General features: G+C 39.2%; 3 protein-coding genes across 5 annotated transcripts in view; all 3 read left to right on the top strand.

The window, feature by feature from the left end:
• The first annotated feature begins 1,164 nt into the window (after positions 1–1,164).
• Positions 1,165–5,590, top strand: rpl31 (ribosomal protein L31). Its single transcript, XM_079263926.1, has 5 exons — positions 1,165–1,210; positions 1,710–1,813; positions 3,908–4,033; positions 5,320–5,432; positions 5,518–5,590. Exons 2-5 carry the CDS (start codon positions 1,710–1,712, stop codon positions 5,547–5,549), a joined length of 375 nt encoding a protein of 124 aa, XP_079120052.1. The 5' UTR covers positions 1,165–1,210; the 3' UTR covers positions 5,550–5,590.
• Positions 5,591–6,705: 1,115 nt separating this feature from the next.
• Positions 6,706–10,713, top strand: chst10 (carbohydrate sulfotransferase 10). 2 transcript variants are annotated; one of them, XM_079264041.1, is made up of 6 exons: positions 6,706–6,808; positions 7,177–7,320; positions 7,442–7,545; positions 8,268–8,493; positions 8,635–8,740; positions 9,408–10,713. In XM_079264041.1, the coding sequence occupies exons 2-6, from the start codon at positions 7,227–7,229 to the stop codon at positions 9,958–9,960; spliced, it is 1,083 nt and encodes a 360-aa protein (XP_079120167.1). In that variant the 5' UTR covers positions 6,706–6,808; positions 7,177–7,226; the 3' UTR covers positions 9,961–10,713. The 2 variants fall into 2 exon arrangements, with proteins under 2 accessions (XP_079120167.1, XP_079120168.1); XM_079264042.1 differs by having other exon boundaries at positions 6,722–6,798.
• A 4,031-nt stretch (positions 10,714–14,744) lies between these two features.
• The window catches only part of LOC306773813 (mitogen-activated protein kinase kinase kinase kinase 4-like), a 33,078-nt gene continuing 21,353 nt past the window's right edge, over positions 14,745–26,469 (top strand). For both annotated transcript variants that reach the window (XM_079263733.1, XM_079263732.1), the window contains exons 1-2: positions 14,745–14,955; positions 15,297–15,362. In XM_079263733.1, coding sequence (XP_079119859.1) covers positions 14,899–14,955; positions 15,297–15,362 — 123 coding nt within the window. In that variant the 5' untranslated portion in view covers positions 14,745–14,898. The remainder of the gene's footprint in view (positions 14,956–15,296; positions 15,363–26,469) is intronic.

Genomic DNA, 26,469 nt, shown 5'->3' with positions numbered 1-26,469 from the left:
ACCTTTTTAGATGTATGCACTGTGATATAGCCCTTTATAGGGCACTCAAAGAAATAACTTTTATTTTGGTTAAAATGGGACATTTTAACCTAAAATTGTGCTTTTGGTATGAACCAAGACCTCTATTCTGTTGTTACATTAACAAAAAAAAAAAAAGTTTCACGCTGAATATGAAAGGAAACTAAGTGACCAAAAATAGTCACTTGCCCCATAAAGGGTTAAACACAGCCCTATATCTTATTACCATGAAAAGCTTTTTTTTTTTTTTTATCAGCTTGAAGCAATTGAAGCAAAAACAAAAATCTAAAATTTGCGATCAAGTGGTGGGATCTATGCCACTGTCTTTCATAGGGCCCAAAATTCCTGGCGGCGCCCCTGCACCCACCCACAACCACCCTCACCTGTGCCCTATTAGCCCCTATAACAGTTAAAAGAAGACGAATGGCCAGGTACATGTGTACCAGATAAGGAAACGATATCCTCAGGGTGCATCTAGTCTGAATACTAAACCAAACTTATGCCTGCATATTAATACAGTTGTGCTCATATGTATTCATCCCCTTACATTAAAGAAAAGGCTGAATTTACAACAATCACTCAAATAACGGGAGACTTAAAAAAGGAACAATAATTAAAAATTTGCAAAAATATAATTTTGTAATATAAGACACTTTTTTTCACATAATTGAGTTGAAAAAAAGAACCAAACAAACAAATTGGTCCTGGACAAATTAGAGCACTTTTCAGTTAAATAGTGGTACAAAATACCTGTCAACAGGTGCAGAAGTCTGACTGAGAGGAACAGAAAACACCTGACTGGAGCGGAAACATTAAAGGATTGTTCAACAAAATACTAGTTTATGAGTGATGTAAAATGTAATAAATTATATTATTTGTTTGCTTTAAAAAATATTTCTATTGAACCAGAATTAGAAAATAATGTAATGATTTTCATCAATTTTTTATTTATTATTACTTCAGTCAATTTCAGCTTGTTTTACAGGCAGCTGTTTGTTTTTTTTCCTTCTTTATTGAAAGGGTATGAATAAATATGAGCAAAACTGTATGTTTGAACAAACGCTGTAACGCGGAACCATTTTCACTTGTAGTTGTTTTTAGTTCCCATTCTGAAAAACGGACTCGTTTCCTTTACCCACAACCCTCTCCTCTTGCTCCTTCCTTCCGACTTCCGCCTCAGCTACGAGCCGAGGTGAGTGCGCTTTTCGGCTAAATAATTTCCACAATCTATCACCATCCTTAGTTATTAAAGCCACAAGTCATAACATTAATCATCTATATATGTGTACAAGCATTATATTGTGTGGTTTGTTCTGTTATTGAAGTGCTAAGCTTCTATTTAAGTAGTTTAAAATGACAAGTTGTTGCAATGGCTACACCGATGTGGCTTTAGATAGCATGGCTGCTTGGAGCTCCTTTTCTACGAGCTAGAGGTTGAGTTTGGTTTCTAAAACCACCGATTTTACACTACCTTGTTACTGTTGGATGAAGTTTATTTTTGCCATATAGTTTAACGCTGCGTTGTTGTATCTGAGTGAAATAGCTTTAGGCTAACTTTATTGACTTGTCTACGTTTGTGTAAATGGCTTTATTGTCACAACAAATGAAGGCCCAAACAGTAATTTACCTATTTTTAAAAAAAATTATGTAGCCTGTAATGCATATGTATTAGCTACATATCTTGTTCTTAGATGGCCCCAACCAAGAAAGGAGAGAAAAAGAAGGGGCGTTCAGCCATCAACGAGGTGGTGACCAGAGAGTACACCATCAATGTCCACAAGCGTATTCATGGAGTGTGAGTAATCCACAACATGCACAATGTGACAACACGTTTTGTTAAAGGTGTTTGATGCAAAATAACTTTGTTAAAGGTGTTTGATGCAAAACAAAATGTGTCACCTGGCAATGATTTCCATACCATGCATTTTCAGTCAAATATTATGGAAACTAGATGTTCTTTGCCTTAAAACATGGTTAAATAAGTTTTTATTTTTTATTATTGCTGTTGTGCCCCGTTTTTCATATTGCTTTTCCTCTGCACTTGCCATCTTTCTTTAAAATTGTTAAAAGATCAAACGAAAGCCTTGCAAACTTCAAAAGTGTAGTTCAGTTGTTAATAAAAATAAATTTAAAAAAAAAAAAACTATTTCCAGGAATCACTTTTCTGGGACTTCTGTGTTTTTAGGTCTAGTCAAGTTTCATGGTCAGTAGAGAAGAACAGTCTGCTTAAATGATTTAAGTGTGCCTACAACAGATCTACTGCTGGGATAGGCTCCAGCTTCCCCGTGACCCTGAATTGGATTAAGCCACAGGTGTCGATCTCCAGTCCTCGAGGACCGGTATCCTGAAGGTTTTTGTTGTCTCCATGCTCCAACACACCTGACCAAAATTTAAAAATAGGTTGACAAGAAGCTGTTGGATGCATTTGATTTGGATCAGCTGCGTTGGTAGAGGGAAACAGCAAAAATCTGCTGTTCCCTCGAGGACTGGAGTTTGACACCCCTGGATTAAGCGAAAAATGAATGAATACAACAGATCATTGTTGTACCTGTAACTGCTTTGGTCTTGTTTCATGCTAGTTGGCAAAGTTGTTGTAAAAGCGGGGTAAAAATGCTCATGTTCAGCTCCATCTTTACCATTTGAAGATTGTACCCCCCACTCTAATATTTTTTATTAGCTGAGTTAAACACACTAATTGACAACAACTTAGAATGATCATATGCTGGTGACATCACTGAACTTCTACTCAGACCATTTCTACATTGTTACAGAAAAAATTATAGAAAATTTGTGCATACGGTATATGATCAAGTAGCAGTTTATAGAAACTGATATTTCTGTTTATTGCTTAACCCTGTATGAGCTCTGAAACACTAAAGACTTTTTTGCTGCTGCTGCTGTTGCATCCCAAATGATTGCCCTGTATTGGACACAACCTTTGGGTCCGTATAAATTATAGCTTGGTTCAGTCAAAAATATTCTTTTTAGAAACAACTTGATTCTAGTCTACGCAGGAGTGGAAGGGAAAAACAGAGTGAGAGTGTGTATGTGTGTGTAAATTTCATCTTTGAAAATTGGTCAATATAGGCGGTCCTCAGGTTACACGGTTCTCGACTTACGTCATTTCAACTTTACAACGCTCATTAAATAAATTTCAATGAAAAAATAAGGCAAGTTTCGAAGTTACGAGGGTCCACAAAAGCTCTTACAACACATGACACGTAGAATGAGACGACGCCTCAGTGCATATTTAAATTGCCTGTACTGTGTTTCTATTAATATGATGTATAATACATGTATTTAGATAGTTATTTAGTGATCAGGGGGGAAATATGGGGTATTTAAGGATAAAAATCCGACTTAAGCAGTAGGAATGGAACTTGTACATAAACCCAGGACCACCTGTGAACTGCTGGGCTATTGGTTCTGTAACAACAAAGCTGAATGCTCTGTGAGAAAAGATCCAAAGGATTTTTTGTGGGTCAAGAAGCAGCAACTGTTTTTGTTTTTATAGTTATAAAGGTTGTCGAGTTCCTCTGTACTCTGTCATTAGTTTCCACAATGTAATTACTGTGCTTGTGCTTCTTCCTACTGTGACAATGAGCAAAACTCAGCTGTGTTAAAGGTGTGATTAGTGGATTTTTATGATGAGAGAAAAATGGTACCAGATACTAAATCTAGTAAATTTAAGTCCTGCTATGCAGTAGAGACGTGTTCATTTGTTGCACATACTTGTACACATTTAAGAGTCATGGTGTATCTGGAAGTGGTTTACCTGGGTGTTCAGATTAAGTAAAAACTCAGCATCTTGCCTGTATTATTGTTTGATAACTACCAAAATAATTTATATTGGAATTGTTTAAGATTTAACAGCGATGTCTTTTTGCAGGAGTTTCAAGAAAAGGGCTCCCCGCGCCATCAAGGAGATCCGCAAGTTCGCCGTGAAGGAGATGGGAACTCCTGATGTCCGCATTGACACTCGCCTCAACAAGGCAGTGTGGAGCAAGGGTATCAGGTGAGATAAAGCTGTTCACACATTTTTTAGACACCCTGGAAGTCCAGATGAAGGTTTGCTCTCCGTCTTATGAGGTGGCTAGTGGGTTGTTGTTATGGTATTGTGTTTTATAACGAGGCACTGAGGTGTGCTGACATCCAACTCTTTAATTTAACAGCTCTTTTTTTTTTTTTTACTTTCCAATAGCACTTGCATGTGGAAACGTTTCCATGACAGAAATAAGAACTAATTTAACTTTAAACACTGAATTTTAGTTATTTTGGGATGTTTAATACAGTGTTGAAGAATTTAGTTCTGGACTCGTCAAATAGCATTTGTTTATCCTCAATATTTATTAGTCTGGGGTTGTTTTTTTTTTTTTTGTTTTTTTTTTTAGGGAAAATTATCTGAACGCTTTTCTCATGAAAAAAAGAAGATATTTGGAAGGTTTAAGTTCTTGATTAAGAGTAATTTCTGTTAAAAATGGTAACTAAGACTGGGATGTGATGGCACTAAATTATTCTACCATATTGAAAGTGTTTCGTATACCTAACTAAAAGTGGTGAAATAAACTCTTATAGGTTATAGGTATTTAAATTCATGTCATGATTAATTGTTAGGTCCAAAGCGGCTGTTGCAGTAGTTTACAGCACTGCAATGCCAGTGATGCTCAATTGACAGCTGAAGACGCAGGAGAGGAAACTGCAAAGAGAAAAATAATCGCACCCTTTTATTTTCATGATCGTTGAAAACCCAGATCCTAATTGAGACTAAAATCCGATTAATCACCCAACCCTAGTGTTAAGAAAGTTTTGCTTTTGCATTGTTGAAATTATGATGTTGCTCGGCAACTGTTTGTTTCCATCAGCCTAGGCCAGGGGTGTCAGAATCCAGTCCTCGAGGGCCGGAATCCGGCACGTTTTTGTTTCCCTCCACCAACACAGCTGATTCAAATCAATGGATCCAGCAGCTTCTTGTCAACCTGTTTGAGTCTCGGTCAGGTGTGTGTTGGAGCACAGAGACAACAAAAACCTGCAGGATACCGGCCCTCCAGGACAGCAGTTTGACACCCCTGGCCTAGGCCCTATGGTGTCGGATAGCTCCTTTATTATGATTTTGCATCAGAAAATAAATTAAAGACTGGTGTAAATCTATTATTTTTATTTTGATTTTATATCTGCAGGTTTTTCTTTGACTAGTTCACTAACTCAGGCACTTTTGTGAATTGGAGCCATCATGTCAGTGTGTCAGCTGTGGTAATTAAACATCTATCATTTAGTAAAGTCTGTAAATGGTGTGTTTTCCAGGAATGTGCCGTACAGGATACGCGTACGGCTGTCCAGGAAGCGTAATGAGGACGAGGACTCCCCCAACAAACTGTACACCCTGGTCACATACGTTCCTGTAACCACATGCAAAGGTGAATATGCTCTTTAAAAATGTTTTGGATCCCTGCAAGCATTGGGTACATTTCATCCAACAATTCTCTTTTTCTGTCCCAACAGGTCTGCAGACAGTCAATGTCGATGAAAACTAAGTTTTGTCCTTCTGTGAGTGGAATAAATGGAAATAAAAGAAGCTCTTGTTTTTGTCTTTATTTCTGTTTTGCCTCAAAACTGAAAGCTTGGATCAGCATGATTTACATGTAACACAACTACGTGGGACTAAATCACTAGCCAGACTATTTTCCTCTGTTGTGTCACGATGGTGGGATGATCTCCCAAACTCTGTCCACTATGCAGGGTCCCTGTCTACTTTTAAGAGCAAGCTGAAGACTCAGCTTTTCAAGGAGCACTTCAACACTTAGTATAGCGATATTTGTTGGAAAGTTGGAGAACTTAGCCCAGTTCTTTTCAACAAGCTTTATGGGATTAATTCTTTGTATTTTAACATAGGTGATATGGTGTGGGAAGGGAGTAAAAACAAAAAAACCGAGCACTTCATGTAAGGACCTGCGTCCAACGGGACAGTTCACTAGCACCTTCCTACGATGTCCTCTTTGTTATAAGTTGCTTTGGATAAAAGCATCTGCTAAGTGGCTAGAATAGAACATACTTGGATCTGTAACATCCATGAAGTAGTTGGAAGCTATATCAGTTTATAGGCAAACTATGACTGTAAATTGACATCCTTTGATGTCAACCTGTAAATGCTTATATACCGTACATGGCCCGGTTAAAAGTGCACAGGGCCCTGGGCACAGAGTGTTCCAGGGCCCCCCTTACCCATTGCAACATTGTGAAAATTGTGAATGATACACTGTGAAGTGACATTTCTAACATCTCTCAGCCAGTGGTACCAATAGCAACACACTGGAGACTGTGGTGTAACTATCTGGCTTTTATGTACATTTTGTTTTATGTTCAAACTACTGGTGTTTTCCCTAAGTGGGCATGGGGCCCTGGGCCTGTGCCCATAATGCCCATTGGATAATCCGGCCTTGCTTATATAGGAATATAAATGCATGTAAATAAGGCATTTTAAATGGTTTATAATGCCAGATAGAAATAGTGGCTTATGAAACACTTAAAGGACTGTAATATATCTGATATATATTACATCTGATATATTGAATAAATTGTTAATATCCCTGTTTTGCACGGATTGTCTATAAAAAGCGCTGTCAGTGATTTCAGCAGCATTTGCAGTGACAAAAACCCGCCGCTAGGTGGAGCTACTCACTGTCATCAGTTGGATGTGAGCGGAAAACACCAGGCGAGATGGCATCGTCCATCGCTTATTCCAGAGTTTTTACAACTATAAAGTTGCTGTAACTAAGCGAAACGGTGAGATAAGGTATATTATTGGCCTTTATCTTATGTTTTTTTTTTTTTATTAGTCTAATCGAAACATCATTGTAGTTATGTGATGGGAGTCTGGGAGGGACAGGCGTGGCTAGCTGGTTGGCTAACTGACTAGTTAGCTAGCCGCCTAAGTAGCCTTTAATTGTAGCTACTGTTTTTAATTGGCTTGTGTTTGTTAACTAGTTATGTTTTATGATTAGAAAGCGTTACTTCTGACTTTTTACCAGCTTTAATGATCCCATCCGAGACATGTTACGTAGATAACGTGATAACCGTCATGGTTAATACGAGTTTAGACATTGAAGATGCTGGTAGTCAACATATTGGTTTTAGCTTTGCTGTTTCTTTTGTGGTGTCCAGGTAGAAACTTCACCATCATTTTCCATGGCAGTGGGTTGATATGCGAAGCTATGCGGCACCACTGGCTGCTCCTCGGGGCTTGTGGTTGGGTCCTGCTCATCTTGATTTTTGTAAGAAACTTCATCAGCTTCAGGGCTGTAGATGGTGAGTTCTTGTTCATTTGACAACCACAAGCTTCTACTGAAATACACTTGTTTCTGTTATGTATTCAAGCATAGGAACTTGAACGTTTTAGCTTAAACAACATTGTTTTATGGATTCTCAGATTATGGGGAGAGACCTGGTCAGAGTTGGACGGTGCCGGGCACCAAGGTGAAACCCCTTCCTGCATCCAACCCAGAAAAGCCTCCTCCAAAGCCAACACATCTGGTGACAACTTTACTGATTACTAAACATTGTTCACTAGGGGTGGGAAAATTGAATCGAAAAATAAAAAATCTGGATTTCTTTTTTTTTTTTTTTTTTTGCTTCTCAATTTAAAAAATAAAAATAATCCATTGTAAAATTTGTCATTTTTATTGTTTTTATTGATCTTTTTACTTGTCTTCTTGGGCATTATAGCAGCAGAATGATGATCTGGCTACTGTGTTGTTTTTTCCTCATTGAAATCAAGAAAAATGACGAGCAAAAAAAAAAAAAGTTTTATACATTTATTTTGCTTCTAATCTACAAAAATCAGCAATATTGAAGAAGTGTGAGAATCGCAATTTAAATTGGATTGGCACCCAAAAAATCTAAATCGAATTGAGACAAAGCATATCTTCACAACCCTATTGTTCACCGTTTTCTTCTCTGCAACAAAGCCGACATTATAAAGCAGGGGTGCCCAAGTCCAGTCCTCGAGATCTACCATCCTGCAACCTTTAGATGCAACCCCTGTCCAGCACAGCTGAGTCAAATAGCTGAATTCCTCTTCTGCATGTCATTCAGCTCTGCAGAGGCCTGCCAACAAGCTACTTATTTGATTCGGGTGTGTTGGAGAAGGGTTGCACCTAAAAACAGCAGGATGGTAGATCTCCAGGACTGGACTTGGACACCCCTGTTATAAAGTCAACGTTGCCAGTCACTAATGTGTTGCATGTGTATCTCAGCCCTCAGTGGTCCCTACGGCATCAGACTGGCAGGCAGTCGTCGAGAAACGAATCGAGCTGCTGTCAAGTGTGTGTAAAAACAGCAGTCTCAGGAATCTGACCCATGTCTCCATCAGCAAGTTCATCCTCGACCGGATCTTTGTTTGTGATAAGCACAAGATCCTGTTCTGCCAGACACCTAAAGTTGGCAACACACAATGGAAGAAGGTTCTCATCGTGCTCAATGGTAAGGACGGATTAAATGATGCATGTTTGCATCAATGATAATGGCGTGAATTAGAGACAAATCTGTTTGACAAGATATTATGTATTATTTGTGTGTGCATGGTAATGTTAAGTCATTTGATGTTTCTGTTGTTGCCGGCAGGAGTTTTCTCCAGTGTGGAGGAGATCCCAGAAAGCCTTGTCCATGACCATGAGAAGAATGGCCTTCCTCGCCTCTCATCGCTCACCCCACAAGAAGTAACCCACAGGTTTGTCTTAGCAACACATATTGTGACAAAACATTTGTTCTAGAAGAAGTATAAAAAAAATTCTGCATCTTTGCTTCTTTTTTTAATTTATTTTTTTAATATAAATTTGATTTTTTACAGTGAACATAGTTACATCATACATTATAATCATGCCCCATTTGACGTTACGTACATAACAAAATGAAACATAAATATCAGGGGTATGAAAAATCTGATATTAGAGCAAGAAAAGTACAATAATAACACAAATGATCAAAGCAACCAAACACACACACACTGGGGAAAAAAAAAAACAAACAAAAAAAACCCTGAGACGATTTATATTCATATACGGTAAAAAAAAAAAAAAAAAAAAAAAAATAGACCCTGGATAATTTTACATGTAAACCTTATCAGCAGCACATACCAACCTAATTTACATAATAGATGTTCCGGTCTCATCAAGTAAAGCTAAAAAAAACAATGCTTCCACACCTTCTGATAGATTTGTTCATGTCGCCTAAATTTCAGTGGGGAAATGTGACACCAAGAGCAGATGGTCCAGAGAGTGGGATTCCGATCCACTGAGCTGGGAGGAAAAGTCCTGGTTTAAGCATGATATGAAACCTGACTGTCTAAAATATGAAGAAGACCTAAAATCCTGCATCTTTGCTGCGTGTCTCCACAGATTAAGCACCTACTTTAAGTTTTTCATCGTGAGAGATCCGTTTGAGCGACTGATTTCTGCGTTCAAGGACAAGTTTGTGAAGAACCCTCGCTTCGAGCCCTGGTACAAGCACGACATCGCTCCGGCTATCATCCGGAAATACCGCAAGAGCCACCGCGACAGTGACCTCGCCGCCTCGGGTTTACACTTTGAGGACTTTGTTCGCTACTTGGGCGACGTGGAAGGTCGCCGGCGAATGGACCGGCAGTTCGGCGAGCACATTATCCACTGGATAACTTACGCAGAGTTGTGTGCACCTTGCGAAATAAGCTACAGCGTGGTGGGTCACCACGAGACACTGGAACAGGATGCTCCCTACATCCTCAAAGCTGCAGGCATCGAAGAGCTGGTGTCTTATCCTGACATTCCCCCAGGTATCACTCACTACAACAGGACCAAGGTGGAGCACTACTTCTCAGGCATCAGCAAACGGGACATTAGGCGTCTCTATGCACGTTACCAGGGAGACTTTCATCTGTTTGGTTACCCAAGCCCAGACTTCTTATTGAACTAAAACGATTAACACTAATTAAAACAAGTTTTAATGAAAGAAATCCCCCACACCGTGGTGTATTGTAACGACCAGAGTGCCACAGAACGGCTGAAGAATACATTTCTTACCTTATATGTAATGTTCATGTCTGAATTATCCTCTGTAATTATTTACTCTTAGAGGTATTATCTGTTAAACCAGGGATGCAGGCCCGTAATCCTGCCATGTAGCTGTTATATTGCACTGTCTGGGTCTTTTCTGGAGGTTTTGAGCGACGTTACACGTGTCCTTTCTGTGCATCCTGCTATCAGGTCAGATGCAAGCAGAGATTCTGCATCAGGGACAAAGAATGAAGGACAAGATGTTAAAAGTGAACGCTGTTATTTTTCATGGCTGTTTTTAAGAGATGCAGTGCTGTATTAACTTTTTACATTTTCTACCATTAATCTTTCCTTCAGATGAGGCACATTACTGCTTCTTAAAGCAGGAAGTTCTCTTCAGAGATGGTAAAAAAGGTCTAAAAAATACAAGCCTGTTTACTAAACCTGAAGGTGACTTTTTATGCAGCTGTGATTGCTACTAGAATGTCGATGGAAACGCTTGACTTTCTATAAAAAAGTTGTACTGTGTAGATGTTCTTAACATAATTTACAGTTCATTTAAGTTACATGGTATTTATAATAAGTTGCAGACAGGTGGTGCAAACGGTGTCTGAGTTGTAAGACAGTACTGCCTCACTGCAGCCACTCTAAGACGTGGTTGTTTTAATAATGATGGTGTGTGTGCAATGACTTAGTTTTGTTTCCAAAAATGCCTTTTTTGAAAGTTTTTTTTTTTTTTTTTTTTTTTTTTTTAGGTTTTGCTTTAATTAATTGTTGTTGTTTTTTTTGGGATTCTTTGGTCCAGTTAGTTTACCAGAAGTTGTTTTTTGCCAGAGTATAAATTAAAATGTTAAACTTGTTACTGTCATCTATTATTTAAAGCTTCCTTCTGCTCCTTTTCGATGCCTCTTCTGGGATTTTCCATAACTTTAATGCAACAGTGTCCAGGTCTTTTAGGTTTGGAGTCGCCCTCGCTCTAGATTCTGGATCAGCACCCACAAAAGTGTCCAGAAAAAAAAAAAAAGTAGATCAAAATTTGCATTGGCTCGTCAAATTTTGTGTGCTGTCTCGGAGTGTAGGTTTTTCCTGCTTTGAATCTTTCTTTATTGCAGAACAGTTGCTCATATTTGTCAGGAGGAGGGCAATTCTTGGAAAAGGGGATTTTATGAGCAGCGTCATGATCTTAAATCTCTAACAATTAACAAAATTTGAGGTTATTTTTCCATTTCTGGGTTGCCTTGTCAAACATCTGCCTCCATCTTAACCCCATGCACTGCATCTCTTCTCTTACACCGCCTATCTTCATCTTCTCTTTCTCTACACCCTATATTCATTTTTGTCTTCTTTGCTTCCTGCTTGGTACCTCCAACCTCAACATCTCTACATGTGAGATGTTTCGGAGTCAGATCAGCATAAGATGGTTTGGGTATGTAGACATGTTGAGGTTGGAGGTACCAAGCAGAAAACAAACAAGACAAAAATGAATATTTTTGTTTTCTTTCTCTACACCCAATATTCATTTTTGTCTTCTTGGCTTCCTGCTTGGTACCTGCAACCTCAACATCTCTACGTACCCAAACCATCTTATGCTGATATCTCCATATCCAAAACATCTCACACGTGCGCTTCCTTTGGTAGTATTAAACATCCACAAGGTGGCAGTAATGTATTTAAAATATGATAATCCACAACCCTTGAGGGACCCTTGTCCTAAATGCCACCACTCAGGCTTGTTGCAGGGACATTTGAACTGCAGGTACAAGGGCAGAATGAACACATCATAGTCATACGTCAGCAGCGAGCGTCTCACCACCAGCTGCGGGGTGGGACAGGATTTACACTTGCTGTGTCAAATATCCAAGCTTACCTCTTGGCAGATTGATTTAAGTTGATTTGCTGAGCTTTAGTTAAGTATCTTAAGTGTTACACTGGTAAAGCGTTGTGCTCACACATGCTCTTGTTTGTGTTTCTCTCTGCTGTCGGGCGTCTTCTCTCGTGCCATGTGACTGGTTTGTCCTGTCTTGTCATTTGCATATTGTCAGTTTGTTTAGGCAACAGATTAGCTTTCCCTGTTTGGACATTTCACATAGTTATCAAAACTAGGGCACTGCAGCTGCTTTTGGTGTTGTCTGGGCAGATCCAGGGTGTGACTTTTAGCTGTATAGGCAATATTTTGTAGGATAGACATGCATGAGGAGAGACACATTGCGGTTTGAAGTATACACTCTTTGGTTCACTGCTCACAAGGTTTTGCAAACCCTAAAGCCTGTGCATTGATCTGCAAGCTTTTCAACTTAGGCTGATTAATATTTCAGGAACAAATCTGCAAATCTTCACTGCCAAATACCTAAATGTGAGAGAATTAACTGCCCTCCTCCTCCTCTGATTTATTTCTTCTAAGGTGTCCACTGTAAGAACAAATACAGCATCACTCCTGAGACTGCTCACCTGCCACACCCATGATTACCAATATTGACACTGAGGTCTCAACATGCGCATGTCCATATGGATGCTGAGGGGGGCTCCACGCTCCTGTCTGCCACTGCTTCACCTAACCCACAGCTTGTGTGCATTGTGTAAACACTGGTGTGTGCAGGCTGATGGTGGTTAGGTGGGTCACAGATTGGACCATGCATGATCACCAATGCATCCACGCGTGTTGTGTGGAGGCCCATCCTTGTTCTTTCTGTCTGTAGCGAGCCGGCTTCCTGTGTTTGTGCGATTCTCAAGCAAAACTGAGCAAAGCGACACAGACGGAGGCAGGAGGAAAGCGGAAGTGAAGCCGTTTTCCTTTCAGAATTAAAGTAAAGATGATGTCATATATAAATAAAAACAAAACGGATGTACAGATGCAGAACAATTAAAGCCGCATCCCCCAAATACTCCAACATGTAAACAAAAAAGTGCAAATACAACAAAATAGCCAATATGGAAAAAAAAGTTTATAATACTCATACTCAAAATTGCCAAAATTACACACCAAGCAACCAAGAAGAGGCATTAAACTACCTGAATCTGATACAAAGTCAGTAATTGGGGAAAAAAGATGTTGCAAATATGATATAATACAAAATTACAAGTATCCTAAACTATTAAGTACTATTATGGAAAGTACTAAAAGTATGGGAATCTTTAGTTGGTTATTTCTTCCCTTTAAGAATAGCAAGGTGTTTTACATTATAGGCATAGATGGAAAGCCGGATTAAAATGTGGTTTTATGATAAGGTATAACTTGTAAGGATCTTTCTGTAGAATGAACAGCAGAGCTAAATACGTGGATGGTTATTTCTCAAAAAATGTGTCACAATCCCCTGCAATATTCTCTTGTTAGTATATACTCTTGTTTTAAAATTCAAGTGTTTCCAGATGTGTGTCAGTCACAGATGTAATTTATAGAAAGACATCAGATTGAGGTTCAGGGGCCAGCCGTGATCCCGTATTTCCAGAATTTAGGACTTGATTTCATGTTAATGTGATATCAAACACATTTAGCTGTAATGCTCATTCCACAGAAACTTGATCTTTACTAGTTATAATTTCTTGTAAAGAAAGAAGCTTCCAAAGATGTTTGATGCAGCATTGATACAATTAAATTGAATACATCAGAGTCTAAACACAAATTTTCTTACTTTTTGTGGAAAACTCAGATGTAAGGCTTCTCTGAGAAATTACCTGAGGTAAAATACCCTTAAGAAAAGCACAGATCAACAATAAAAACATTTTTTTTTCAAATCTTTGTTTTTCAGGAACCATGTACAATAAAAACTTTAAGACCACATAACAGCTTTCTATTTAGTTTCCATCTGCAGTTCATGTTTCAGGCAAGCGAGGAGATATAGACAGATTAAAATGTATAAATAAAAACAAGAACATAATATAAGAGAAGGACAAAAAGATTAGAAATGGATACATAAAATATGCTGCAAATTTATCTTCAGCAAAAAGTGCAAAGTCATACAGTTTCAAGAAAGATGATTTCATACTGTACAAAAAATTAGTGCAATAATGCAAAATGAAAATAAAACAAATACTGAGATGTCACCTAGTTATCTAGGCCAGTGTTTTTCAACCACTGTGCCGTGAGAAATTACCCACTTTCACCTAATTGGTCTAAAAAAGCAGCTCTGTGTTCATCCAAAAAGGTCCAAAAAGGAAAAGGTCCAAAAATCCAAAAAGGAAAGACAATAAAATTCCTTCTTGTGTTTATCTGATGTCTATTCAAGAGGATTTAATGAGATGGACTTTGTAGTAGTTATATGGACTTTAAAAAAATACAAAAAACCCAAACATTTTGGTTTGTGGTGTGCCTTGTGATTTTTCAGTAAAAAAAAAAAGAAAAAAGGATGCCTTGGCTCAAAAAAGGTTGAAAAACACTGATCTAGCAGTAAGAAACAATAAAGTCAGTGTTGACTAGTTTGATTTATTTAAATTTTCTTTTCTTTTGTTTCTCTTTGGGGAGTTCTGTCATTTGTGCAGTTTGTCAGATCTGTGTGAAACTTGTCTTACTTCTTTAGTTACATGTAAACTAATTAAACAAAACAAAAAAAGAAACCAAATCGCCAAATATATTTATTTTATTAAACAAATCTGAGACTTTAATTTTGAAACAGGAAACCGGAAGTGTGAGAATTGCTGTTTTCTTGACGACAGTGGAAGAAGAAGTGCGAGGCAGTGAACAGGGAGCCCGCTGCCACCTCAACATGGAGTAGCCAGACCCAAGCATTTACTGCTGAAGAGCGGACCCTGCTGCAAGGAAAACCCGGAACCTCTGTTTAATATATAACACGAAGCCCACGCAGATGATACAGCAGACATTTTTTTTACAAAGTCAAAGAAAAACCCGGGTTTTATTTGAAAGATGGCGAACGACTCTCCAGCTAAAAGTCTAGTAGACATAGACTTGGCTTCATTGCGGGTGAGTGCTGCCGACCGGAGCCGATGTTTTTCTCCTCTTTTGCTGCCTTTTGCTTGAAGTTTCTCGGTCAAACAGACACATTTCAGTGTCGTTAATTACAGAAAGTTACAGCCTGGTGTTTGGTGTTGCTTGTTGGTGGTGAAGTGGTGGAAAAATGACCGCTGAGCCACAGCGAGGTGTTGCCAGTGTCTGCTTTTCCTTTGTTCGAGATGCATTTGGCATGTAGGGAAGACCAGGGCGCAACAGCTGGATCAGAGTGGACACTGCTAATAATTATATGGGTTTCTAAAAAAGGTAACATTGTTTTAAAATATGTAAACTATCTGTGCTTTTCTTCTTAGGATCCAGCCGGGATATTTGAGCTCGTGGAGGTGGTTGGAAATGGCACCTATGGACAAGTATACAAGGTTGGTTGGAGGCCAATGCATGGCCTGTCCTGTTTTCATAGAGGCTCAGCATACATTTTTCTTTTTCTTTTCCAAGTCTAAAAGCCAGGAACATTAAGTTAGATGCTGTTAGACCACATGGGAAAATGTTAAATAGAAAGAAGCAGATACATCTAGCATTTGAGCTTCTTGCTGTAGTTTTATTGTTACCAGTCCAGCTGAGAGCTTTGTGTGAGGGCTGAATCAGACCTTCTGAAGTGTGATGCATCACCTACCTTGCATCACTTGCCTTACGGAAAATTAGATGAGGCAAGCATGGAGACACTATCTTAAGATAAAGCATGCCTGCCTTTAATTTTTTTTTTTCCTTTTTCACGACAGTCAGGTTTCATAACATGCTTAAATCAGGACTTTTCCTCCCAGCTCAGTGAATCGGAATCCCACTCTCTGGACCATCTGCTCTTGGTGTCACATTTCCCCGCTGAAATTCAGCATTGCCCCTGTTGAAAGACACCACCAAGGAGGGAGAGTGAGGCTTGCATAGAAGTCAAGAAACGCTGGAGAGTAACATGTCCATGTTCTTGCAGCCACTGCTAAATGTCATTTAACAGTGTGGATGTCTAGTTTGCCAAGCATGGCATTGATTAATAGTTTTAGAAGTTTAGCCAAAAAACAAAAGCTAAGCTGAGAATTAAATTCTGACAGCTCACAGTGCTCTAGTGACCTGCATCCAATCCCCTTTAGCCCACTGAACTCCCAGCATCTCTTCCCAGCTTCAAGTCCTAAAGCAAGCCCTTGTTAGTATGTGCTCATTACACCTGATAACCATCCCTGTAAAGAGTGACTACCATTCAGGAATCACGATTTTTCACTCTATCTTAACCACCACATGGTTTCCAGCTAGACGTATGGGACAGAGAATTACAGCTTCTCCCTTTTTTTTTTGTCCCTTTAATCTCCTTCCATTTGCTGTTTGGTGTTAATTCTATTTGCAAATGCTGCTGTATGAGGCTGGAGCTTGTAGAAGAGAGGGCTGTCAGATTAGCTTGGAGTTGACACAAAGACAGTAGTTACAGCCTGCACTAGATAAGCCATAGTCTCCAGCAAAGTCGGGGCCCAGCGCTGGCGCGTTGCTGCAGTAGCTTTCCGTTGATCAGCTGTCGATCAGCGTATCAGCCATCACAGTGACTGACCCAGATGAGCATGCGGCCTGGGTGTTAGCCCAGTGGGGCTGGGGAGAAGGGGTGGTTTGGAGGTGGCTGCAGCTGATAGAAGAGCAACTGTCCAGTGCCAGACAGAACCTGCCCCACCGCTCTCACAAAGCTCAGTTTGTCTCCATGCTCATTTGGGTCTGTCTGCCCGTCCATCAGTTAGATCCGCAGAAAGGAGGTGCTTGTCTGCGGGGGTTTCAAAGTCCAACCGACTGAATAATCACAACAGCCTCCCTCTCAGCTGAAAACGGGGTGGAGTTTTGTCTCCCTCTGAGGCCCTTTCTGCTTTGTCCGGTACTCGGTCACACTTTGCAAGGCCCCTTTTGAGATAAAACCATGTGACCAAGCTTCTTCATTCTTTGATATTTGGTGACTTTTGATTCTTTATAGACTTTTCTCTTTTAGTTTGACAGTCTGTGTCAGGTGGGTTAGTTTGATTTTTACTTCCTTCTTCTTTTTTATATCCATTTATATCCATTTTTCTTGCAAAATGAATATAAATTTGTTTCAGAAAACAGCACTTGCAAAATGAATGAATCCTCTGGATTTGCATGAGTGGCCACAAACGTATCCTCGTTCATTTAGTTTTAATGAGATAGTTCATGATTTACTCACACATGTGTTCACAGATTTACAATTTTGTTAGAAAATGTTTATTTGGAAATCTACTGCGCCAAAGCCTTGTCACCTCAAATGACGGGGGACATCCGATAACTACCTATCTGAACAAAAACGCTTTTACCACTCACAGGTTTTATAGTTTATCCCAGAAAATTAAAGGAAGAAATCTGTCCTGCAAGACTCTAAATGCCATGTCAAGGTTTTTGTGGCCACGCTGTGCTGCTGGCTCTCTCAAGCTGCGTGCTCTGCCAAGAGGGCAGCCGTACAGCCTGGAGAGGTGCCAGATTACAGTCAACTTCTGAAAACACAGCACAGCAGTTCTGGTTTTTGACTGACAGCCATAATGAAAATTGCGTTGAGGCTAAAAAAGCATGTTTTAAATCACTTAATTTAGCTTTGGCCAGCTGGCTGATCAGAATGAAAGCTGGGGTGTATGAGCAGATTCAACACACTCGTGTCTAGAATCATTTAAATAGATTCATTAAAATGAAAAGTAAGAGGGGCATGAGGTGAAAAAGCTAGATAAAAAAAAAAAAAAAAATCATCTTCAGGTAATCTAATAACCAGCAGGTAAAGCAGGAAGTAACCAGCTACATGTTTGTCTGATACACTCAGATTGTCTCAAACGATTAAAGTATTTTTTTAAAACACAGCCTTGCTGCTTTAACATGCTGCTCCATTACACAAAGATCCTCACTGAGCTTCTCTCCATTCTTATCTCTTGGTGCTGGGCCAGGTGGCTTAGTCCGCCCTCTCGGCTGCCTCTTTGGATGGAAGGATTAAAAAAAAAACAACAACTTTCAGACTAATGATAATGCAGAAAAAGACACAGTTCTTTAAACTGAGCGTGGTATACAGGGAAGCTTTCTTCTGCCCCACAGACTAGCCATATATAGTCGGGTCTGAGTTGCCGGTGCCCCGACTGACCTGCCTGCTATGCATCCTCTGGGTGTGCCAAGGCTGTACCCACCAGTATTTTCATGCCCTTCTTTCTTTGTTTCATCCAGGTTGTTAAAAATCGCCTGGGTGGCGTTGCATCAGGGATATTATGATTCAGAATTTTCTTAATCTGATGATTTTCACAGATATCATTACGGTTATCCAATTTTATTATGATTATGTGTTAATTTGTCAACATTATAAGTTTGTAAAATCCCACAAATACTGAACAACAACTGAATATAAATGATACTTTCTATTAGTTTTGTTAGAAAAGCGACGCTCTGTCAAAAAAAAAAGTCCGAATAAAGAGATAAAGTTAATTGTTTGCCCTAGGTCAGTGATAGAAATTTATCTTTAGTAAATATGTTTTTGCTCATCTTCGTAATGCAAGTGATGCCTAACTTGTCTCATTGCGCTGAAATCCAACTCGTGTTGTACACACTGCAAACAACACGTTAACCTTTTAATTTGATGTTGTGTTTAGGCCTGTTGCAATAAGTCAATTGCACGATAAGAAAAAATGTGCACAATAAGTTTGCTGGGCGCAACAATTTTCATTTGTTTTTCTTTCCACCCTTGCTCAATCTCTCACCCAAAATGAGAGATGGCATTTGTTGGAAGACAAAATTAACTACACACAGCAACACAACAAGCTTCCATCTGCACTTAAAACACAATCATCAACAACAGTTTTATCCTAGCTGGGAAAAAAAGACCTTTACAAACAGGCTAGCTCCATTATCCCGACAGTCCACGATCACTGTGGTGTTTAACCGACAGATAAACACAAACAGGACAGTGCAACGTGGTGTGGACTCAGTGTGGTTGGTAAAGCCATGCTGCCCTTCAATATTGTGAAAAAGGCGACATTTTGAAAAGTATTGCAAACATTTCACAGCCAGTATGAATTGCCTTGATGAACATTCATGTTACAAACAGCAATTCCACAACTTTACAATGACAAGAAAAATGACATACTGAAGGTGATCAAAGACATTCAGTTTTACCATTCCACCTCTGGTCAAGTTCAAACATTTCCCATTGTATGAGCTTGACCATACTCTATGTAATTGTGTTACATGGTGTTTAGAGACCATATGTTCCAGATAACCACATTGCCAAAACCCTAGGAGAAATCCTGATCTGTTTCAGCAGACTGGGGACTGGATGAACATAAATTATTCTGCACATCAAGCTAAATGTTCTTTAGAAATGAAAATTTGTTGATCTTTAAAAGTGTGTACTTGCATTATTATGGCATTATTGTTACTTTGGTAGAAAATGGTCTCAAAATGACAACAATAATTGCTTAGCGCAAACTCATAGTCTATCGCAATCATTTCTGAAACAATTAATTACATGGCAAAATTTTAAACAATATTATGTCATTTAACCCTGTCACTACATTTACTTTGGGGTACAAAGCAGGGGTGTTGTCCTGCAGGTGGTGAAACATGCTCTCCCTTTCATTGCAACTCTTTTATAGCAGCTTTATAGGCTGGCAAGCCGTCCCCTTCGGTGACATCTTAGTTATTTTATTTTGTATAACCAAAATAATCCGACAAGGATGACTTGATCTGTTTGGAGGGAATAACTCTTCTTCTGTCACAATTTCCCAGTCTGCCACACCTGTTCTGCTGCTGGCATGGAGCAAAAATAAAGCAACACAAGCCGTGTTGATGGCGTTGTTTTGCTGTCATTCTGTGCTGAAGTTGTGTCGAAATGGTTCATGAATAATCTTTTATGGAAAGTGAAGATATTGAGTTGTTTTTAAGGATTAATTAATCGTACTGTTAAATTCAGCTAATAGTTGAGAAATCAAGAAATGGTGACATCATGCTGCAGCAATGCTAACAAGCAGAATGTTATGTAATGTAATTATATGTAATGTGATACACTGAAATGCGAATTAGAGAATTTCTCCATTTAATGTGCACATGCATTACACGCAACAGGCTTTTCCTCTATCTTTACTCAGTCATGTAGACTCATTTCTTTTAGAAAGAGGAGCAGTTCAGTAGCTCTCGTCCTCCATCTTCTCTCTTTGTTTACTCCCCCAGCCTCAGTGGCAGCCTCGCCCTTGCCCTCAGAAAAAGACGGGTTGTCCTCAGGGGGCAAGTCATGCCTGACGGGCACAAGGGGTGGGAGCGGCTGCTGAGAAAAGAAATGGAAGCTCTCATGCAATCTGCTAAATGCCTACCACTACCATATGCTGCTGGGAAGACTGGTATTTACTTCAGGGTGGTGGTTATGGTTAATTAGCTGTTTTAATGTTGATTTAAATGTTAAGAAATAAAACCTTTTTTAAATAATGATTTTGTGATCTAGAAGAAAAAAGCAAAAGCCCAAAAATGCATTTCAAGTGATTGAACATAATACAGAAGGTGCATCAGTCGGCTCACCATAGTGGGGGTGGAAGATGCTGCTGCCTGACTTCAGGTTAATCCTCATCGACCCCGGTGCAGCTGTCTGCAGGGTATCCACAAAAGGCACTTGAACAGAGCTTATCCAGCAGTTTGCTGAAGGGCCTTACAGATACAGGATTTTAAAGAAATCCCTGTCAATAATCCAATACTTGTCCATCAAGTATCAATACACAGCAATAAAGTCAAAGTTGTACAACATGAAGTTGTAAATAACTGGCAGGACATTTAATAGAGGAGGGGTAAACTCTATTAGCAAAGGGGAAAAGTAAAGTGAGAAAGTTTTGTCATTCGTGTTGGAAAAGCTGCCTTCCCTTTCAGAAATGTTTAAAAGACGTGTGTTTGTGCTGAAAGAGCTGATTAGCAGCAGGATACAACAACATGGATATTGTTAAGCTGAGAAAACGGTGACAAAGGAAGCAGCTACTTGATGCGAAAGTGGAAAACTAACTATATAATCCAGCTTTTGTTTGCACCACTGCAAAATCCTTCAGGTTTCTGTTGATTGAGATGGAGAAGTTTTGCTCTTTGCTTGCATCCATGTGTGTGTACTATCGCCCGTAAGAGTTAAAAATACCTCCTTGAGTCTCCAAACCTACTTATTCTCAGATAGTTTACACAGCACCACTTATAAAAATGATCTTTTTTTTTTTAAATGTGTAAATAAAAATCACCTGAAAGCAACGGGAAAAAACTGTATACCTGAAAGAAAAAACCAGCAGAAGGTGGCATAAGTAGTGGTTGGTATGTTGCAGTGCAGTGGATTAAATGCCATGGCTGAACCACGCAGCAGTGCAGATCTTTCCTGCTTGCCTAATTAATGACTTTCGAATAGAGCTCGCTTGTAAAGGTCCCTAGAGCCTTGCTGCTGATTGGCTGTGTTGCTATCAGGTCACACTCGGGGTGTCCAATGCCTTGCTTACGTTGCAACAAGGGCTAGGGTCTCATATCGTGTCCCTCTCGCCTTCTGAGCTCTACATGCTGTGTAAGCATTCAGAATTTTGAACAGTGATGTGTGAAGCGTTTCAAACTGAGATCACGTCTCTTGCATAGTGAGTGTCTCTTTTGTTCCTATCTCCCCCACAGTGACCCTCTCCCTAATTGGTGTCACAAGACCTGCAACGTCCCCTGACTTGGTCACACTGCCTGAACAAAACTTTCTGTGTTTGACTGTGGAAGTGTGTAAATGCCAGTGTTGGTCGTTGAGCCGCTTCCTTACTCCAGTTGTGTTGTCATGAAGTAGAAAGACCTTCGCAGAGGAGACAGTCACTTGTCTGTGTTTCTGTTTAAGATCACATTTTGCTCAGAAATCTTCCGTTTTAATCGTTAGCTGAATGAAACAAAAGGATCGGATGTGATGGTTAAAGTTTACAGTTGCCGCTTTCGATTATGAATAATCCGCAGATTAATAACTTGATGCACTTGATACTTACAGCTAGGGCTGTGACGATATGCTTTTCTCCCAATTCGATTCTGTTTTTTTTGGATGCCGATTCGATTTAAATTGTTATTCTCAAAATTGTTTGATATTGCTGAATTTTGTAGATTAAAAACAAACAAAAAAAATGTTTAACTTTTTTTTGCTCTTATTTTTCTTGATTTCAGTGGGGAACAAACAACACAGTAGCCAGACCATCATTCTGCTGCTATAATGCCCAAGAAGACAAGTAAAAAGATCAATAAAACCAATAAAAATGACAACAATTTTACAATTGATTATTTTTATTTCTTTTAAAAAAAAATCCATTTTAAAATTGTGAAACAAAAAATCACAATTTTCTATTTTTCGATTCTATTTTCCCACCTCTACTTACAGCCACGATTATACATTTTGTTTTGTTGTTCATTTTTACTTTTCTACCTTGTAAGAGTTGCTGAAATCTTCCACCATCCGGCTTTAAATTGTCAAAGCAGCAGTCTGCTGCACTGCGATCAATACATCTGACATCCTATTTCAGACTCTTTCAGCTCTCCATGTGTGTTTTTTGCTCACATCCACACATTTCTCATCCCTTTGCACCATCATCTGTCTCTCTGCTTCCTCATCGTTGTCTGCGCCACTTCCATCCTTTATCTCGAGAGACTGCATGTGAGAATTGGGTCAGTGTGCTGGTATGCTGCAGCAGAGCAAAGCTGAAGAGCCCAGAGAGGCAGGGGGCAAGGCATTGGGCCTACATGTCATGTGCTGCTACTTACTGCTGATTGATCGCTTCTTTCCACAGGATTTATCTCATGCATGTTGTAGAAGACGTGGGCAGGAATGTGATTGTGTGTGTTTGTGTGTAAAAAGTAAGCCTGAAAATAGAGTTGTCTGCTTTGTGTTGCTGCATCCGCCTTTTTCCACTCCTCTACTCACTGCCAGTTCAAATGCCACTTCAGATCTTCATGTGACCTGGGGTGAAGGTGGGGGGTCATCTCCACAGCTCTGCCTCGTCGGAGCTCTTTCACATGTGACCTTTTTGAAAAACTATACCATGACATCCAGCAGTTTTCTTTCCCCTCTAACTGTGTGAACTAATAACATGACACCAAGTTTGTTTTGCACCTATGTGGGTGCTCAGAAAGCACATCAGTCATATTGAGCAATCAGTTGTGCACTGAAAGCCTTGCTGCAGAACGAGGTTGAGCCGGTATACATTAAGATGTTGCCAAGTTTGATTGATCGTGCATTAATGTAAAAGATGCTGGGAAGAAAAAGGCTGTGGTCAGTCATGATGAAGTTGCTGAGGTGCAGCACTCCTCTGCACTCGAACATAACTGCAGTGCGCTGACACTACTCTCATGCTAGCAGCATTGATAAAGAGCAGCTTTGTTTATCTTCTTTCTAATGTTGAGAGTGATATTGCCCTCTCATAGAGGAGTGCATCTTGTTAAATGGTAGATTTTAAACTTAATGTTTGCGGCTCTTAAGGCAGTCAGTCATTCAGTGGTTTAGTGCGGAGCTGGAGAGTGGCCAGCAACACATCTGGCCATGGTTAAGAGGAGGGAGTGGAGATGGAGGCCAGGGAGGGCTGAATGATAACCTAGTGCCTCAGATAACCCTTTTATAGCCACGCCTAGCTGGTTGCTTCAAGAGGCCCTTCAGGGCTCCTACACTCAGTCTGTGGATGCTTCAGGGGCCACGTAGCAGGAGGGCACATTAGGACCACAGTAGATCTGAGACAATCGGATTATTAATATAGTAAACTATATTATGATCAATTAGTTGTTGAAGTTGCTTAAAAGTTTTTTGGGTTTTTTTTCTCCCGTTGCTCTTTGCCCCTCTTGTTTTTACAATTTGACAAAGTTTTGACCATTATCTACTGGCTTGATGGGAACGCAACTCATTGGGGCACTCAGTCAGAAATGTATGTTTACTAGGGCTGTGACAGTATGCTTTTGTCCCGATTCGATTCTAATTGTTCGGGTGCGGATTCGATTTAAACTACAATTCTTATTACAATATTGCTGACTTTTGTAGACTAAACCAAAGAAAAAAAAATGTACAAAACTTTTTTTTCTTAATTTAAATGAGAAATAAACAACACAGTAACTGTACCATTATTCTACGGCTATAATGCCCAACAGGACAATTAAAAATATCAATAAAAACAATTTTAAAAATGACAAATTTTATCATGGATTTTTTTTATTCATTAAAAAAAAAAAATTCATTAAAAAAAAAAAAATCAAATTTTAAAACTGTGAAGCAAAAAAATCCAGATATCTGATTTTGTTCTATCCGATTTCCCACCCCTAATGTTATCCACATCACACATGTAGATATGTCTCTGAGTATGACGCAATAATTCAAGGGCAAAAGAGAAAACTCAATTTACTTTTCTAAAGGACAACGGATCGGTTCCAGTTCAGCTCTGTGGGTTTTATTAGACTCATACCATGGATAGTTGTAATTATCAGACGATGGGATCCTGCAGAGTTTGCAGAATAAAGCGTGACTCTTCATGTTGTAATAACGTGCATGTTTTTTTTCCACCCGGGTAGCAATGATGGTAACTGGGAAAACTAGTTCTGTGAAGACATCATAGCCTTAAGAGTACTGAGATTAAACATGCTGCTACTAGTAATGACAAGCATTTAACAGATTGGTTTTAGTGGGAGTTTTGGTGTTTAATAAAACACGCTCTAACGTCCTACTTTCGGTGTGAACAGAACATATTAATTTGAAGGTGTCATGCAGTTACATGAGTTTCTGACAGGCATGCAAGTCAGTGCAGATTAGCTGTTAGAGGTTTCAGGCTAATTGCTGACTTTGTCGTGTTTTATTGTAACTGTAAACATAAAAGTTTAAATGAACTAAGACTGAATGTCCTCACCTGAGAATAACTGTTTTATTACTGTTTTAAATATTATAAATATTATTTTAATTCATTGTGGGACTGCATGTAATACAGAACAGGCCTGAACTATACTGATTTTAAATGTAGATTTTTGTGAGTGATTAAAGTTTAAAGCATTAACGGCAGTCATAGTTCATTTACAAGATATGTTTTGCAAACATTAAATTACAAACAAACATAAATGTCTTTATTTACTTTTTAAAAAAATAAGTGACACCTTCTGGTGTCACTTATTTTTTTTTACTTATTGTACTCTAACTAAAAACTATTACCTAAAAGTAAATGTGCTGATGTAGATTAAAGCAGAATCTTATACCACAAATTTTGACTATTTTTCAGACTTGTATAATTTGTTTATTCAGTCCTCTTAAAATACTCTGACTGGTATGTGGTTGAAATACTCAGAAAGTTCCAAACCTGTATCTACTTTAGTAAAACTCTACTTAACCATACTGCTGAAGTAATTCTAAAATGGCGATATCAATGACGATAAATACATTAGATAAGAAGATAAATGTACATACTAGGATATAAACCAGGCAATTTTGTCATTTTGTACCCCCCCTCAGTTGTTTTGTTCTATTGATACAATAGCCTTGAGGCCTTAATAATAGAAAAGAAATATAGCATATATTTCACTTTGTCTGTTGCTTTCAACACATTTATCAAGGCAATATGAAGTTACCATGTTTAGCTTTGGCTTGTCAACAGTTTAGTCGTGTCCCATTAGCCCAGTGGTTCCCGAACTTTTTTTTTTGCAATGCATCATCGATGAAAATAATGTCAAGGCCGCTGCTGCTGCAGTAGCCGAATACTAACAGAGGAGGTACAAAGATGTATTTTGTCTTGCATCTTCTCTTTTGTGAGTGTTTGGGTGATGTAGTAGCAGGATTTATGATTCATGCAGTAAAATGAGTTTAATTTTCACATGGTGTCTAGGAGACATTCCTCCCCTATTGATAGAGATGCATGACCAGTAGGCATGTTTGGCTTGCCTTTTTACTCACTACTGCAATACTGTCCTAATCCACTTAATTTACAGGGCATTTTCTAACATATGAACTGACATTTGTTAGAATTACAGTGAAAAAATGCTTTTTTTTGGCCTATTTTCAGAGATTAAATTGATGTCAGCGGTTTTTAAATTATTTTTTTAAGTTGAATAAAGTTATAATGATGGACAGAATTGGTGTGAGGCTTAGTTTCTTGGTTACACCTGTAACCTGTGAACCCAGCTTGGTACGCTGCATGTGTGCTTGCAGCTGACGGCTGTAATGTCAGCTCCAGTGTTTTTGCAGCGGTAACCCCTGGGATCAAAGTGGAGAGGATTAAAGTCATTGTAAAGTGTCCCTCTCGTCCCCCCCCCACCCCTCTCTCCTGCCCAGTGAGAGGAGAGGGGGCCCCTAAGCCTACATAGTATTTATTGTCATAATCCATACAGTTTCAATTGACTATGGAATGCACTGGCTAAGATGACAATGTTGGTGTGGCTGAGGGGGTGCTGCTCTCTTAAAATCACAAATGAAGTCTGTATATTGCTCTGTGTGTGTGTGTGTGTGTGTGTGTGTGTGAGAGAGTGTGTGTGTGTGTG

This window comes from Telmatherina bonti, assembly GCF_933228915.1.
Source record: "Telmatherina bonti genome assembly, chromosome: 24".
NCBI classification, from domain to species: domain Eukaryota; kingdom Metazoa; phylum Chordata; class Actinopteri; order Atheriniformes; family Telmatherinidae; genus Telmatherina; species Telmatherina bonti.
Note: the sequence above shows the minus strand (reverse complement) of the source record. Positions and strands in the feature narration are given on the sequence as shown.

Excerpts from the sequence above, each read along its gene's own strand:
- rpl31 (XM_079263926.1), top strand. The coding sequence starts at position 1,710 with ATGGCCCCAACCAAGAAAGGAGAGAAAAAGAAGGGGCGTTCAGCCATC. Across the intron at positions 1,814-3,907 it reads CACAAGCGTATTCATGGAGT|GAGTTTCAAGAAAAGGGCTC; the intron begins GTGAGTAATCCA and ends GTCTTTTTGCAG. Across the intron at positions 5,433-5,517 it reads TCCTGTAACCACATGCAAAG|GTCTGCAGACAGTCAATGTC; the intron begins GTGAATATGCTC and ends CTGTCCCAACAG.
- chst10 (XM_079264041.1), top strand. The coding sequence starts at position 7,227 with ATGCGGCACCACTGGCTGCTCCTCGGGGCTTGTGGTTGGGTCCTGCTC. Across the intron at positions 7,546-8,267 it reads CTCCAAAGCCAACACATCTG|CCCTCAGTGGTCCCTACGGC; the intron begins GTGACAACTTTA and ends TGTGTATCTCAG. Across the intron at positions 8,741-9,407 it reads CCACAAGAAGTAACCCACAG|ATTAAGCACCTACTTTAAGT; the intron begins GTTTGTCTTAGC and ends GTGTCTCCACAG.